Below are 16,629 nucleotides of genomic sequence, written 5' to 3' on the forward strand. Positions count from 1 at the left end.
GCAGTACACGGCCTATAGGTCTCCTCACACCTCCTTGGTGGTCTCCGCAAGGAGAAACGATGCCCCTCCAAGACCGTATAGAGAAAGGGTACTCAGAAGTTCTCCTATGTAGAGCTTATGGAATGTATACTATCAGTAGTGCTGCTCCATATGTCAGTGACATCTGCCATATTAATACTCCCAGCACCTTTAAGGGAACGTCTTTAACGAATGCAGGAAACGGCGGATGGCGATTTTACTTTACTTTATATAGAAGCATATTAAAGGGGTTTTCCGGCTGTAAACTATTGATTACCTATTCTCAGGATAGTTCATCAGTAGTTGATCAGTGGGATCTGCCACTCGGGATTCCCAGCAATCAGCTGTCTGAAGAGGCTACAACTCTCACGTACTCAGGCATGCAATGTCACATTTATTGGTCGCTTGGCCTGAGAACTCGGCCCTATTAAAGTGTATGGGATTGAGCTGTCATACCAGCCACAGACAGCATACAATGTACGAAGTCCTACTGAAGCAGCCACTTCAATCAGCTGATCGGTAAGGATCCTGAGCAGCGGACCCCCGATGATCAACTATTGTTGACTATCCTTCCGATGGGTCATCAATGTTTTTTTCTGGAAACCCCTTTAAATTTGAACAAGTCCTTGATTTCGCAGAAAGAAGGTTTCTACACCAACATAGAAGAGGGTTCTTTACTGTAAGAGCAGTGAGACTATGGAACTCTCTGCCTCAAGACGTGGTGATGGAGAACTCTTTTAAAAGAGTATAAGAGGGACCTGGACACCGTTCATGTTACAATATTACATGTTATAGTCACGGATTATTTCAGAAGGGTCGGTGATCCAGGGATTATTCCGATTGCCAGATTTAGAGTTGGGAATTGGGAAAATTTGCTTCTACCTTATTGGTTTTTTTTCTTCCACTGGATCAACATTACAGTTCAATAGGCTGAACTGGATGGAGTGATGTATTTTTTTCAGCCTTAGGCCGCCTGCACACGGCCGTGTCGGATCCCGCTGCGAGCACACGGCCGGGTCGGATCCCTCTGCGAGAATTCCCGCAGCGGGACCCGACCCGAGACCCTGCAGGGACCAGCGCGGCACTCGCCTCTCTTGCAGCTCTGGCTCTTTAAAGTGCCAGCCAGCCGGCGCATGCGCAGAGCAGAGCCTGTGGCAGGGAAGCGATGTTTCTGTGCGGAATTAGAACATGCCGCGATTTGTTTTCTGCGCGCGATTTTGAGTGGATAAATCGTGGCTGTCTGCCAAGGATTGCGTTTTCTAACGCAATCCTATGGCAGCTTCCATGGGCGGAAATTCTGCAGGAAATCCATCTTCTTTGAGAGAGATATTTGCAGGATGAATAGAGGGAAATACCTGCTGAAATGTATCAGAACTTAGTAGAAAGTATGCCACAGAGAGTCTCCAATGTCATTAGGACCAAAGGAGCCCCACTAAGTATTAAATTATGGAAATATATACTACTTTTGATTCATGTCATAATAATGGGGTGCAGGAGATGTGGTTTACATGTCCTCAGCCGTATAGCCACCTATCTGGGATTCATCAGGATTGATCTACTCTGTTCACACACAGCCATAAACACTTAAAGGGAACCAGTCAGGTTTTTACATTGCAATCTGCGATCAACCTCTAGAGGTCCTTTTACACGAGACAAGCTATTGGGCAAACGATGCCGACACTCGTCCCAGTGATGCTCGTTGTTGTGTTGTTACAGAGGAGCAGGTATCGTCGGCATCACTTACTAGAGGCACCGGCCCTTTCACGATTGGCGTTTCCCTGTGCTACCCCCCGGAGTGCAGCATAAAATCACGTGACAAGTTTTCCGTGGATCTGTTTCATGTGAATCCACATTAGATGGGAAAATCCAGCGATCTTAGCAACTTCCAATGAGGCCCGGCCATCGGTGCTAGTTTAGTCAATATTTCCAGGGGGTCAGAGGAGGATGTCAAGAATTCTTCTGACGTTCAAGCGATGCACAAGCAAACTGTAGCCAAATGTAAGTTTGAACTCACAACTCCTTGTTGGTTAGCACGGATGAGCTATAACAGCAGACAGTCGGCTCCAGTACCATTGCTAAGAGACACAGACTCTGGTGGACAAAAGAATGCAAATTGTATCACTGGGCAGCGCAAAAACATCACCTGGTCAGATGAATCCAGGTTTCTGTTGCACCATGCAGATGGGAGGGTCAGAATTTGGCACAAGCGGCATGAATCGCTGACCCCTTCCTATCAGCTGGTCAGAACATGTCAGCACTTCCATCTAATTTGCGGAAACTTCAAGAAGCTCCCCGTCCACAGGGGCCGATATTCCTGCAGAATGATTTCCTCACCTAGTGACCTAAAAGATGTAGGCACTACAACTCCCAGCATGCTTGTGCCCAACTAGAGAGCCGTATCATGGGGAGCGCTCATCAGAAAAAAACACCTTGTTGTTCTTACTATTCTATTTCGTTTGTTTGCCTGTTTTATGTTGTTCGCACCCGATCTTTAACTTGGGTTTCACATCTGTGTTGGAACGTCTGGCCGAAGGTTCCATCACAGATCCGTCCAAAAGCTGGGCAGCTGGTTGGAAAGTAGACGGACCCCATTATAGTCAAGGGGGTCTGTCCATCGCTGTTCGGTTCCGTCTAGAGACAGAACCGTTCGGTCGCGGGGATTGCTCTTTCTGGCTCCCCGAACGTGACACCAGGCGCAGATGTAAAGGCAGCCCTTGACTTCTCTTCTTTCTGTGGGGCATACAATGTGCAGATTTTGGTCTTTTTGAGTCCGTATTGGGTTGCTTCAGTTTTCCATCTTGCACCTTATTACTTGCAGGTATTATTCTGTATGTTCCTGGACACTTTCTCATCTGATCTTATGTTTATGGCTTAGGGATAGGAGCAGGTGGAGTGTCGGATTGGCAGCGCTTGGAACATACCATGTCTTGCCACCGAAAAGGGGAATCTCATTACATTTGTTTTCCCCGTAATCACAATGCAGAACACCACCGAGATGTTATTTTTCCCATAGGAACAAGGGGGCGGTTCACATACTTATTACCATATGAATGAAGCCCTGTGTTAATGCGGAGTGGACAGCATTCTGTTTTGCCACCCTGTCTCTCCCTCCTGTCATGGATGTAGGAGGGCCCATCCAGGTGTATATACACAGAGGCGCAGGCTTGTGAAGGACTAGAGCGAGACGAGCTTCACAACTTCACACACTGGGCATTAGAGAGTGCCACTCACTGCCACACTCCTCAGATGCCTGCAGACTGGGGACATCAGGATATGAGCGGGCACAGCGCTGGGACCTGCCTGTTCTCCAACATTCCCAGCAAAGCTCCTGTTGGGGTTCACGTTCCCCATTGAGCGACGCTTAATAAGAAAGGCGCTATTATTTTCCAGCAGCCATGGAGTTCTGGGAAAACGCTTGCCATCTTGCAAACGAGAATGAATGCAATGGAAATCTTATTTTCATGGACTCCATAGCAGATGACCTGGAAGGTAAGGGCCAACGCTCAACTATGGATGAAGGTCCGAAAGAACCTTATTAGATGATTGTAACATTTTACTATCTTGTGTTTTTGTACTGGGATTGCAAGCTCTTGGAGTAATTAATTGAGAATGGAGAGATTTTGGAGAGAGTCAGTATGAGCGCTGCTAATGTCTGCAGGAGGGCTGAACATCTCAGGTAGCACTGTCCATCCATCACTGGTCTACGGGTGGCCTTGGAAGTCTTCCTTGTCCAGTGCAGATGATTTATTGCAGGTCCTTCTGGCTTCCTGGTGTCTTCTGGATGCAACTTTCATCTAGAAGAACCGCAACGTTCAGTTTGTGCTGAAAGTAAGTTGGAGACCTGGTTCCAAAACATGTGGAGTGTCACAGGTCCTCTCCAACATCCGAGGTAGTCACACGGCATATCACTTGGTGACAAAAATGTATCTGACCTACAGGGGAAAGGGACTTGTTATTTGTATAGCACCAACTTATTCCGCTGCACTTTCAGGTAATTTATTTATTTGCTCGTTGACGTCCCATCGCTCAGGATCCTTGCCAATCAGGTGTTCTCTGGGACCACTGTCAGTGCAAACAGAGCCAGATGCAGACAGCTCTGAACGCATTACAGTGGCCTGGGTTGGTATTGCAGGCACAACTCACAAATGTAATGTAATACCAACACAGGCCACTGCAATGTGGACAGAGCTGTCTCACTTCTGAATATGTCCACTGTCACAGAGGACTCGGTGAACAGCTGATCGCCAAGGGGTCCGCGGCCCATCAACTATTTGATGACCTGTCCTAAGGATAGTTCATCAATAAGTCTGTCCTGGAAAATGCCTTTAACGATTCTAAAATGTATGATTAATGATCTGATCCTGTTAACAGTAATTACTGTACATCTATGATACTAAAACTATTGGCTCTGATCAAGGAGAACGACTGGCAAATTCCACTATACAGTGAACGGCAATTTTGTCTGAGACAACAAACAACGCTTTGCGCATTCAGATGCATTAATTAAAGCACCAACGTTGTAGTAGACTGCAGTTTTTGACAGCGCACCACCTAATTTTCAGGATAATTCTTGACCTCCTCCTCTGACCCCTTTTGTGGATTTGTTGTCTCCATTCACAGGATTCCCTTTCACTGCATGTTTTTCCTCGATCACACCATTCTCTGTATACTTTCCACAACACTCTATGAGAAAACCCCACAAGGTTGGCAGGAAAACCCCGGCCCCTGACTAGTCGAGCACAGATGACCAGGCCTCATTTGAAGTTGCTCAGATCGTTGGATTTTCCCACCTAATGGAAGTGCCAATCGTAAAAGGGCTTGAGTCTCTAATGAAGTGGCCAATTCGTTGTAGACTGTTACATGGTGTACTGTGAAATTAAACAATACTTGATACTGGGAACTGTGTTTTTATTGATGCCCGTCAATCATATGTGATGGCACCATCTAGTCTGTAACCTACCTTCTTTAATAATACGTAATCAAGGACGATTTTCCATTAAGTCCCATTTAGACCCAACGATTCTTGCTTAAAGCCGTTTTTTGAGCGAGAATCATTGGGTCTAAACGCGCGGCCGTCATGCAGTTTTCGTTAACAATTCGCTCATCGTTGTCTTTCAGTTAGCTGAAAGACAACGATGAGTCTTATCAGGACCGCGCGCTGAGTTCCAAGCGGGATACCGCTAATATTGTTTCAGCTGTTATCTTGCTCGGAGAACACAGCAGAAGTATGCAAAAGACAGTGCTCCAGCTGTCTTCTGTATACTCCACTCGGAGCGCTCAGCCGTATACCAGCTAAGCGCTTCGAGAGCACAGCAGGAGAATGCAGAAGACAGTGCTCCAGCTGTGTTCTGTATACTCCGCTCGGAGCGCGCAGCTGTATACCAGCTAAACACTCCCTGAACACAGCAGGAGTATGCAGAAGACACCTCTCCATCTGTCTTCTGCATACCCCGCTCGGAGCGCTCAGCTGTACGCCAGCTGAGCGCTCAGAGAAGACAACAGCTGTATGCAGAAGATAGCGGTCCCGCTTGTCTTCTGCATACAGCGTGAGCTTCATTTACACACTTATGCAAAGTGAACGCTCAATACTGTCACTCAAACTGCCATTTGAGCGAATTTTGAGCGATCATCTTGCCGTGTAAATGCACACAATGATTATTGCTCAAAAGATGTCTAAAGACGTGTCTAAATGGGTCTTTACTTCTCTTCAGATCGTTATCTAAACAGCAATTATCTCCAAAGCCTCATAATGATGGGGCTCAGTTCCCATTGAAATCCAGACCCTGACCCTAACCTGTAATTCCGCAGACCGGTTATACGTGGCCCTAGACAATGTACACCTCAGCAATGCAACAAATCCATGATCGGAGGCTCTCCGGCTGTTGTTAAAGTACGTCCCCCATCATCTGGCAGGACTGGTTTGGCATGTAGAAGACCACTGCTAGATATAAACAGCACTCACTCAGTTTTTAAAGGGTTAAAGAAATGCTGACCCCATTACTGTCCTATCTGGAATGCAGCTATTGTTTACTGTTAGCAAGACCCAATTAGTGCCAATTAGTTTCTATGTCAAGTGACAACCCCCCCCCCCCCCCCCCCCCATTTCTCTAAGAATATGGTTGTGCCCAGTGAACAAGCAGCATATGGAATGGAATATTCGATTTTAATATAGGGGAGGACAATGAATTCAATTCATCTTGAATTCCTCTGTATCTCTAGTATTTCAGAGTTATGTGGGCCAATTACACGGTCACATGGTTTCTAGGTCAACACAAACTTTATAATGGATGCTTAATTCATTGTCTGGACTTTGTTTTTTGTTGCATTTGAAGTGAAGATGATAAAATTCTATTTTATTTTATAAAGTTCTTTTTTCCTTCTTATTTTGCAGTTCTGTGTTCTGAGCGTGTAGGCAGAGTGACCAAGACCTATCGAGACATAGACGCTGTGACGAGTCTGCTTGAGGAGGTGAGCATGTAAAGATGAGGCATTCGGTTCGGATTACAGGAAAATCGGTGAAATCTTGGGTTTATTCTAAGTATAACCTCATCCTCGTAGCCGCCCTTAGATTCTGATTGTGTCTGGCATTCACTGGTTGTGACGTGCCAGATTATCCAGAGTCCTACAATACTAGCCAATAAGGAGGGAGCTGAGATTGAGCCCTCGGGTAGACAATGGGCCACCGGCAGATTCTCCAATAGGGATCCGGGACTGTAGGGCCAAGTGGTGGCCATGGAACTCGCCATTGGCTCCAAACCATGACAGCCCTGTCCAGGCCTGACACAGAGCAGACAATGGCTTCCTCTTTGACGCTGATGCTGGTAGCGATCACATCCTGATACTGACAATGTTTTTTAACTATGAAACCATTTCCAGAAGCAATGCAATCTTCACTTGTGAAACTCTCAACGATCCCTCAACCTGGATGCCTGTTGCAAATGCTAGGATGGATGTTGAGCCCAACACACCACTCTGTGTTCGCATTGCGAAAGAAAAAAGAGAGAACTAGTCCTGTCTTGCACTGCTTGGGGTTGAATACACTGAGTCGCTTCCATGCAGTCATGTCCAGGGACCCAATCGTGACACATTTCCGTGGACACTTGAACCTGGTACATGGTCTCTGCAGCCAAGATCTGTTCCCTGCTCTTACAATGCACTACTCTGACATTGGAATCCCTACATAAATTATAGGGCACGTCTCCATTATCATATTTCACCAATCAGATATTAACCAAACAAATATGCAAAGAATGGGAAACGAAAATAATTCTCCATTTGGCCACTAGAGGCCAGGCTCAACCCTTAGTCAGAATGGTAACAACCAAACAGCGGCAACATTTACAATCTGACCAACGCTAGGAGAGATACCCCCATTACAAATTGTGTATATATATAGAAGTCAAGGGGCCGTATAGAGTGGGCCCCACTGAGAGTTCTGACTATGCCTTTATTAAAGTTAAAGGTGTCATCCAGGTTGGAATGATAGATAAGATTCAACAATAATGATGGATAGCCATACAATAGCTGATCGCTGGGGGTCCCAAGCCGCAGACCCTCACTAATTAGTAGCTGATCAGTGAGGGTCTGCGGCTCGGGACCCCCAGCAATCAGCTGTTGTTCGGCTCGCCATCAGTATGCTGTCAGCTGGAAGCTGACAGCCCCGTATACATTGCAGGGGACCTGGTTGGTAATGCAGCACTGATTTCATTGTAGTTGTGATCCAGACAACCCATTGACATAGCAGGCCTTGTATGGAACACGCCTCAAGAGCTGAGGTGTCACTGCGCCCATAAAAGTCCAATTTATCAAAATAACGCATTATTTGCCCTGCATGGTGAACATTATCAGAAAACAATACACCACGCCAGAACTTCACTTTTTTTGGTCACCTTGTCTCCAAGAAAAATTTAATGAAAAGCAAGCAAAAAGTCGTGTGTACACGATAATAGTACCTATAGAAACCACAGGTCGTCCCGCAAGGTACAAGTCCACACAAAACCCCTTCAACGGAAAGATAAAAAACTTATGGTGGTCAGAAGATGGCGACAAATTTTTTTTTTTTTTTTAAATATTTTTTCCAAGTATTTTATTTTTAACTATATTATTATTTATTATAAACTCTATAGGTTTGGTATCATCCTAATCATACTGACCCCTTCCCCAAAGATCGCGCACTCATAAGAAATTTTTAAAAGTTTAAGTACATTATATGGCACATTAAATGGTACCATTGAAAAATACAACTCGTCCCTCAAAACACAAGCCCTCTGACCGCTCAGCAGACGGAAAAATAAGAGCGGTATGACTTTTTTTTTTTTTTTTTAATCCAAAAATTGCAAAGAGAAAAAAATGGCCTGCGTCATTAAAGGGTTAATGTCCACACAATTGTAGTCTATGATTTAGAGGGGTTTACTAGGAGTAAGATATTGATGACCTATCCTGAGGATGTTTGATCAGTGGGGGACTGCCACTCTAGGCCCTTCCAACCAACTGTCTGAAGTGGCTGCCATGCTTGGGTTAGTGCCATAGCCACTTCACTGCATACCAGGCACAATGCTGTACGTTGTATAGTGGCTGTTCCTGGTATAGCAGCTCAATCCCTCTCACTTGAATGGGACTGAGTTGCTCTAAGGTGAAGGTGAATTTTTTTGCCTGAGAAAAGGCCATGGTGCCCACCTAAGCGCTTTTGGCGTCTTCAGTTAACTGATTGACAGAAGCCCTGAGTGGCAGATCACTGCCAATCAACTATTGCTGACTGACCCTAAGGATAAACCATCCATATTATATAGGCAGGGAATGATGGAAAATAAAATAAGCATTAGTCAGCTCTCAAAGGGCCCCTCTAGTCCAGGGCAGGGTCCCAATTCCTGCCGCTCCGATCCCGGAAGAAGCCGCAACCATTCCAATGTCATTCATATATGCATATTAGGGTTCAGCCAATCCCAGGCTTCAGTCACGTGCCGTTCATGGCAAGATCGCATATGAAGCCTCTGATTAGCTGAGCGGTCACCTGTACAATGACCAGCACTCATCTGCTGCAGGTTCTACTGGGATCGGAGCAGCAGGGACCAAGACTCCTGCATTAGACCTTGGGGTTCATTTGAGAAAAATAGAGCTTATTTTTCATTTTTACTATTCCTTGCCCATAATGTTTTTTTTTGGGGGGGGGCAAGAAAACTTTTTAACTTCTCCTTTTTGCATTTTTTCTTGATCATCAGAAAGAGAGAGACCTGGAATTGGCAGCTCGCATCGGGCAGTCTCTTCTGAAGCAGAATCGGGAACTGACGACAAGGAATGAGTTTCTGGAGGAACAGCTGGAGGCTGCCAAAGAGGAGGTAAAGGGGAAAATGGCGGCTGTCCGCTTCCAGGATGCTTACTTTTTCTTTAAATAGTTATTTTACAAAAGTTTTAAAGGGGTTTATGAGATAACAAGAACATGGCTGCATTCTTCCAGAAACGGCCCCACTAGGTTGTGTCTGGCAGTTTAGCTACAATTCAAGTGAGTGCAATACCAGACCTAGCCTGCGTGCAGGAATGGCGCTGTTTTATATAGGAAGCAGACATGTTTTTCTAAAATCATTCCACCCAATTAATAAAATGAAGGCGAATTCTGTGTAAGCGAAAAATCACTTATGTTAATTTGTTGATTAACCCATCAAAACCAATGGGTTATTTTCCTGTGTGACTTCCATCCATTTCACAATTGGATGGAAATATTTCAACAGATGTTACATCGCTTCGGTCTCATCCTGGACCGCTATTTAGAACTGAGTGAATGTTACATTTGTGCATCTCCAGGTCTTTCAACTGCGACATGATATCTCCATGCGGGAAGATCTTCTCCATCTGTATGCCAACATGTCCGACAGCGAGCCAACGTCTGCAACCGCTACTCCGTCAGTACATTTCTATTCACTGCCTTGAAACAGTAATCTTGGCACTTGTGTATGTCCGTAGTGTGGTGATGATCGCCTCCCCATACGTTGCTGTTTTTATTGACCCCCTTACTCTGTTGGTAGGTTACGTAGGAATGAGAATTCCTTTTGTCTTCAACAAAGCGTTCAGCTGGACACGCTGGAGCAGAAGCTCAAGAGCCTGGAAGATGAGAACCAGAAGATGCGTGGTGAGGTGAGCTGTTCAGCTGTGTGCCAGTTGGTGCTATGTATAGTGTTGGCTACCTGGAGGTGTGCTGTGTGATGGTCGCCTCATGGTTCTATATATGTTGTCATCCATTTGGACATTCTATGCGTGGTGTTGGCCACTTGGCCCTAGTGATGCTATGTATGGCGTCGGCAAGCTTGAGGTGTACTGGTGTACTATGTGTGGCATCAGTACCTATGGATGTACTATGTATGGTGTCAGCAGGCTGGAGTTATGCGATGTGTACTGTTAGCGTTTATCGATAAGCTCTGTATTTCATCAGCCACATGGAAGATCTGTATATATGGCGTCAGCCGCCTGGCAGCGCAGCGTCGGATGTTCAAGGTGTCACAACTCATAATGGCTTTGTTTTCTAGGCCGATCACATACTTGAAGCTACCCATGAATATGAGGATCAGGAGGGCTCCTTGATGCTGGACTGTGTCGAACAATTCTGTAAGTTTCCATAAAGCAGACAATCTGTAGCCAACAGTCTTAAAAACCGAGGGAAACACGGTGCCACTAAAGTACAGAGCTTCCCCTTAATTAGTTTTTCCACACTGTAATAAACGTTGGGCCACCGTGTTTGCTAAGCAGTGTCCACAGTACCTTCAGATTATGACATGGTCGACTGGTGGCATTAGCAAATATCCACCCTATGTGTGACATAAGTGACTAATTCCTTCACTTCCAGCTACCTGAGACTGTGGCCAGAACCCACTGCCGCAAGCATGGAGGACGGACGGGGGGGGGGGGGGGGGGGGGGGGGAGAGGAGAGAGAGTTCCCAACCAGGAAGGGACTTTCTTAAATCCATTTCCTCATATTACAGATCTTTATATGTGAAACTCTCCAGAGTTCCCATGAAATGCGATGCATCAGAAGGGGGGTATTGACTTTTTCAGCTGCAGCATATACCCATTCTTTTCTGTGTTTCTAGCTGAGGCCAGTAGACAAGTGGCATTGCTGGCAGAAGAGTTGGCAAGAAGGGGAGAAGATGCAGTCCGGCAGCAGGAGGAGATCAGCCAGCTCCTTGCACAAATCGTAAATCTACAGCAGAAGTGCCGCAGTGTGAGTGCGGTCTACTTTACTGGTCTATTATGGCACCTCTCTGTTTATAAGTGCCATTCATTACAGGGGTGTTCTCTCTATTGGAAGTGATGGCATTTTATTAGGACTTACCTTTATTGTCTGAATGGTGGTAGAATTGCTAGAATACCCACAAATTCAACTTCAGGCATAGGTAAAGGCTCATGGAACTTGGTGCAAAAGTTCCGCTTTGTGCCCCCTCTCTGTACAACTTCTCTACAGGTTGCCACCCCAAGTCATCAACAACTTTCTTAAGTGACTCGTCCATACAGCACAAGCAGCTGAAGGCATTGCTTAAGTCTTAAATGATCAGCAGCACAAGCCTGAAGACATATGTTTTCCCCACCAGAAAAAAAGAAAAAACAACAAAATACATCTGTTATAACACAGCAAACTTAGAGACATCCACTCAGCTCTAGTATATCTTAATGATGCTGTAGATATCACCTCTACGCAGTGATAGTGATTACAGTGCAGTTACCTCCAGTGACCACAGGTGACTCCTCCTCAGATGAGGAGCATTAAGACTTCTTCTAGCCACTACTAATATCTGCATACTCTCCACATCCTGCTGCTACTACTACTGTTCCTCGGTGTCCCCTGCACAGTCCTAGTGCCTCCACACACTAATGATTTCCCCGCTGTGCCCATCAAAAAATAGTAATGCCCCTTGATGCCTCACGGTTATAGTGCCCCTCTTTCTGCCCCTGTACAATAATAATCTCCCTTTGTTCCCTCTACAAAGCAGCAGTACCTCTCTTTGTGTCCCTGAAAGTAAAAATGCCCCCTTAGTGCTCCCCGCTTGGTAATAGTGTCCCCTTTGTGCCCCTTACATAATAATGGTGTCCCTTTGTGTCCTCCAAAAAGTAATAATGCCCCTTTTGTGCTCCCCATAAGGGAATAGTGCCCAGCTGCCCCCTACCAAGTAAAAATGCTCCCTTAGTGTCCCCATGTAGTAGTAATGCTCCCTTAGTGTCCTAAGTGTACTTAAGGAGCATTACTACTACATGGGGACACTAAGGGAGCATTACTACTACATGCCACTATTTCTAATGGTGGGACAACCCTTTAATAAGAGATCCCCCATTTATTGTCATCGTTTAGCTTATTAAAGGGGTTGTCCCGCGGCAGCAAGTGGGTCTATACACTTCTGTATGGCCATAATAATGCACTTTGTAATGTACATTGTGCATTAATTATGAGCCATACAGAAGTTATAAAAAGTTTTATACTTACCTGCTCCATTGCTGGCGTCCTCGTTCCCATGGAGCCGACTAATTTTCGCCCTCCGATGGCCAAATTAGCCGCGCTTGCGCAGTCCGGGTCTTCTGCAGTCTTCTATGGGGCCGCTCGTGTAGAATGCCGGCTCCGTGTAGCTCCGCCCCATCACGTGCCGATTCCAGCCAATCAGGAGGCTGGAATCGGCAATGGACCGCACAGAAGCCCTGCGGTCCACGGAGACAGAGGATCCCGGCGGCCATCTTCAGCAGGTAAGTATGAAGACGCCGGACCGCCGGGATTCAGGTAAGCGCTGTGCGGGTTGTTTTTTTAACCCCTGCATCGGGGTTGTCTCGCGCCGAACGGGGGGGGGGGGTTAAAAAAAAAAAAAAAACCCGTTTCGGCGTGGGACAACCCCTTTAATTTTTCCATTGTCTTTATAGACCTCTGCAGAGAATGAAGAACTGCAGCAACATCTGGCCGCTGTGAAGGAACGAGAACGCCTACTGAAAACAGAGGTAAATAAAGATGAATGCAGTCCTTGTACAGGGACTGAGGATGATGCAAAGAACCCCAAAGAGAACAGTCTGCCCCTACACTCTCTTACGCTATCTGTCAGGCTCTGATTGGCCCACTGGGAACAGGTGAAGCCTCCAGTGGGCCCTGAACAAAGAGGAGGCTCCCAATCGCCCATCACACATGTTGTACATACAGATAGGCACCGTACAGCATCTCAGGCAGGTAGTATATTACTGTACCTGTTCAGTGGGCGCCCATAATGAATTTTACTGGAGGGCTCTAGGCACCCCAGTCCGACACTATCAGTGGTGATTGGACAATGTCTGACTCTGTAGGGGCACATACTATTGACAAGAGGAATGGAATTGGTCAGTTATCCATATATTCATACATTTTCTAGGAAAGATGCAGCAGAATTGTTATTTTATGGGAAATACTAGAATTTTCTATAATACACATATCGGGAGACGTGATGGGTTCTTTTAGTCACGGGATAGAAACGTCATGATGATAATTCTTTTCTTCTAGCTTGAGGATCTGCAGGAGAAACAAAGAGAAAGCCAGGATATGCTAAACGAAGCCCAGGAAGAGTTAAAGAACCAGCGAAACAGAAGCCTACCTAACAGCACCATCAGCAGATACAGCACCTTGAACATCTTCCCCCTGGTAAGCAGATAACCCAGTTTGTAGAACTGATGCCCATGCATCAGATATCAACACTGTTCTTCTTGGACGACCTCGTTATTTTTATCTCTCCAGTCTTAAAGAGTAACTGCAATTTTTTCAAAAACTTTTGACAACTCTGAGTGACATGACAAAAGTTTTGATCAGATGCTGAGACCACCGCTGATCGCTGAAAGGAAGAGGCTGCAGTGCTCATCATAGCGCTGCGCCCCTTCAGCTGTCTTCCTTGCCTGTCGGCTCCTCTTGGCAGCTAAAGACTGATGCATAGACTTCTGTAGATCTCTACGCATCGGTCACAAGCTGCTTAGAGAAGCTAGAAGGCAACGAAGACAGCCACTTCATTCGAGCGATCAGAAGGGGTCTCTGTGCCCAGACCCCCCACTTATCAAAACCTTTGACATGTAATTCGAACATTAAAAAAGATGCTGTTACCCTTTAACCCCTTCAGTTGCAGTCCCGGAAATATTCCGGGACTAGCTCCACTGCCCATAGTGATATAGCCCGGAAGATTTTCGGGCTATGTTTCACTATGGGACCGTGCAGAACACAATGCCATAAGCTGTGGCATTATGTTCTGCACACACCTCGCCTGCACAGTCTCACAGAGAACCAGTGCAGGACTCAAAAAAACAAAAAAAAACTGGAAGATCTAACCAATCTGCCGGCAACTTCACGCTTCTTTTTTTGAACTCCTGCACTGTTTACACTTTGCCATGGAGACTATTGGCTTGTCAGAAGCCGGCCAATGGTCCACATGGCAGGGAGAGCTGGTGATCAGTTGTCAGATGATAGCCGGGCACCAGCTCGTACAGTGGAGAATGGAGAAAACCTCAGATCTCAACTGTTTAACCCTTTACATGCCACGACCTGTGCGACCACAGCATGTAAAGGGCTGACAGAGGGGGCTCCCTCTGGGTCTGCCAGCTAAATTAGAATTAAAAAAAAAGTATTAAGTCCCCTAAAGGGGTAAAAATTAAAAAATTGTTAAAGTTTAAAAAAAATTGTAAAAAAATTGTAAAAAAATAAAAACACCCAAACCCGACCTTTCTCCCCTTACTTTGTAAAAAATAAACAACAAAATTACACAAGTGGTAGCACTGCGTTCGTAATGACCCAGAGAAGGAAGTTAGTACATTATTTAAGCAACAGGGTGCATGGCATGGGAAAAAAAATTAAAACGTGGCAAAAATGGCTAATTTAGGCTAATCCCATCATACAAAAAACAGAATAGAAAGTGATCAAAATGCTGTACAGATCAACAAATGGTACTAATAAAAAGTACAACTCATCCCGCAAAATAAAAACCCTTACACAGCTCCGTAAAAGAAAATTAAAATGCTAGGGGTCTTTGAATGCAGCAATAAAAAAAAATCTTTTTTTTTTAAAGTGTGAAAAAATAGCGGAAAAAAAAAATGTTAACAATTTGGTATTGGCATAATCGTACCGGCCTGTAGAATTACTTTAATACATTATTTATACTGCTCAGAGAATGCAGTGAAAAATAAAACTAAAAACTTGCCAGAATTACAGATTTTGTTAATCTTGCCACTAGAAAAAATGGAATAGAAAGCGATCAAAATGTTATATGTTCCTAAAAAATAGATAAATGAAGACTAGAGTTCATCCCGCAAAAAACAAGGCCTTCTAGAGCTCTGACAATGGAAAAATAAAATGAATACGGCTCTTGGAATGTGGCGCCACAAAAGCAAACCTTTAAGAAAAAAAAATGTTTTAAATGTACAAAAATAGCAAAACATAAAAAAACTGTATAAACTTGGTATCGCCGGAATCGTGCTGACTCAGAGAATAATATTATCACACTATTTATTCTGCACGTAAAAATGAAATCGAAAAAACAAATGGCAGAATTTCTTCTTTTCCCCCAATCTCCCTACAATTTTTTTACAAAAGTTATGCAATACATTATATATACCCAAAAATGATGCCATCAAAAAGTACAACTTGTCCCGCAAAAAACAAGCCCTCATATGGCCTGGTCAATGGAAAAATGAAAAAGTTATGGCTCTTGGAACGAGACTGCAAAATTAGTTGAAATTAAATGACTGGCCCATTTAAAAAATCTGCCCTGGTGGGTCTGACAGGGGGGTGAGAAACCACTCAAGGGGTTAAAAGGTAACTCAATTTTAAAATACTACTGATTTCTCATAGTGACATCAGAGGTTTTAATTGGGAGAGTCTGGGTGTTGAGACCACCACCGATTTTGCTAAAACAAATGGGCGGAAACATTCAGCTGAGCGCCGTGCCTGTTCGACTATTTCTGTCCCTGCTCAGAGCGGTGTACGTACTCCTTAAAATTCCTATAGGGTCTGCACCGCTTGCTGATAACAACAGAACACATTGAACGCTCAGCTGCATTGCTTCTGCCTGATCATTTTAGCGATCGGTGGCGGTTTCAGTATCTAGGCTCCACCCCCACACCACTACCACCACCAATAAAAACTTCTGATGTCGCCATGACATCACAAAAGTTTCTAAGTGTAGTCAAACTTTAATGTATATTGCGTATCTACAGGATTCCTTGGCTGCAGAGATTGAAGGAACCATGAGAAAAGGCATTGATGCATCCTCAGAACTCAAGTAAGTCCCTAATTCAGTCAATTAGAGGCACTTTTTAAAGGGGTTGTATAGGATTAGGAAAACATGGCTACTTTCTTCCAAAAGCGGAACCAAACCTGTCTTCATAGTTGTGTGTCATTTTGCAGCTTAGCTCCATTAGACTGAATGGGTAGTTGCAATACCAGGTGCTACCTGCTGACAGGTGTGGCGCTGTTGGTGTTTTGTTTTTTTTCTTTTTTAATTTGAAGAAAGCTATGTTTTTTCAACCCCTTTTAGTAATAGTGGCCTAATTATATTGTAATCCATTCACTACACATCTCTCTCGCTACACCATTACTAGAAATAAGTTGCAGACCCTTAATTGTACCTCCTTGTATGTTTAAAG

General features: G+C 44.8%; 1 protein-coding gene across 4 annotated transcripts in view; it reads left to right on the forward strand.

Moving 5' to 3' along the window:
• Window positions 1-16,629, forward strand: part of LOC136588530 (trafficking kinesin-binding protein 1-like) — a 46,434-nt gene that overhangs the window by 22,584 nt on the left and 7,221 nt on the right. For 3 of the 4 annotated variants that reach the window (XM_066587830.1, XM_066587828.1, XM_066587826.1), the window contains exons 4-12: window positions 6,410-6,486; window positions 9,237-9,353; window positions 9,817-9,914; window positions 10,038-10,146; window positions 10,536-10,614; window positions 11,097-11,227; window positions 12,907-12,981; window positions 13,511-13,648; window positions 16,201-16,265. In XM_066587830.1, the coding sequence (XP_066443927.1) occupies window positions 6,410-6,486; window positions 9,237-9,353; window positions 9,817-9,914; window positions 10,038-10,146; window positions 10,536-10,614; window positions 11,097-11,227; window positions 12,907-12,981; window positions 13,511-13,648; window positions 16,201-16,265 (889 nt within the window). Of the gene's footprint in view, window positions 1-3,193; window positions 3,508-6,409; window positions 6,487-9,236; window positions 9,354-9,816; window positions 9,915-10,037; window positions 10,147-10,535; window positions 10,615-11,096; window positions 11,228-12,906; window positions 12,982-13,510; window positions 13,649-16,200; window positions 16,266-16,629 lie in introns of those variants that run through there. The other variant, XM_066587827.1, reaches the window with a different exon arrangement.

This window comes from Eleutherodactylus coqui, chromosome 13 (assembly GCF_035609145.1).
Source record: "Eleutherodactylus coqui strain aEleCoq1 chromosome 13, aEleCoq1.hap1, whole genome shotgun sequence".
NCBI classification, from domain to species: domain Eukaryota; kingdom Metazoa; phylum Chordata; class Amphibia; order Anura; family Eleutherodactylidae; genus Eleutherodactylus; species Eleutherodactylus coqui.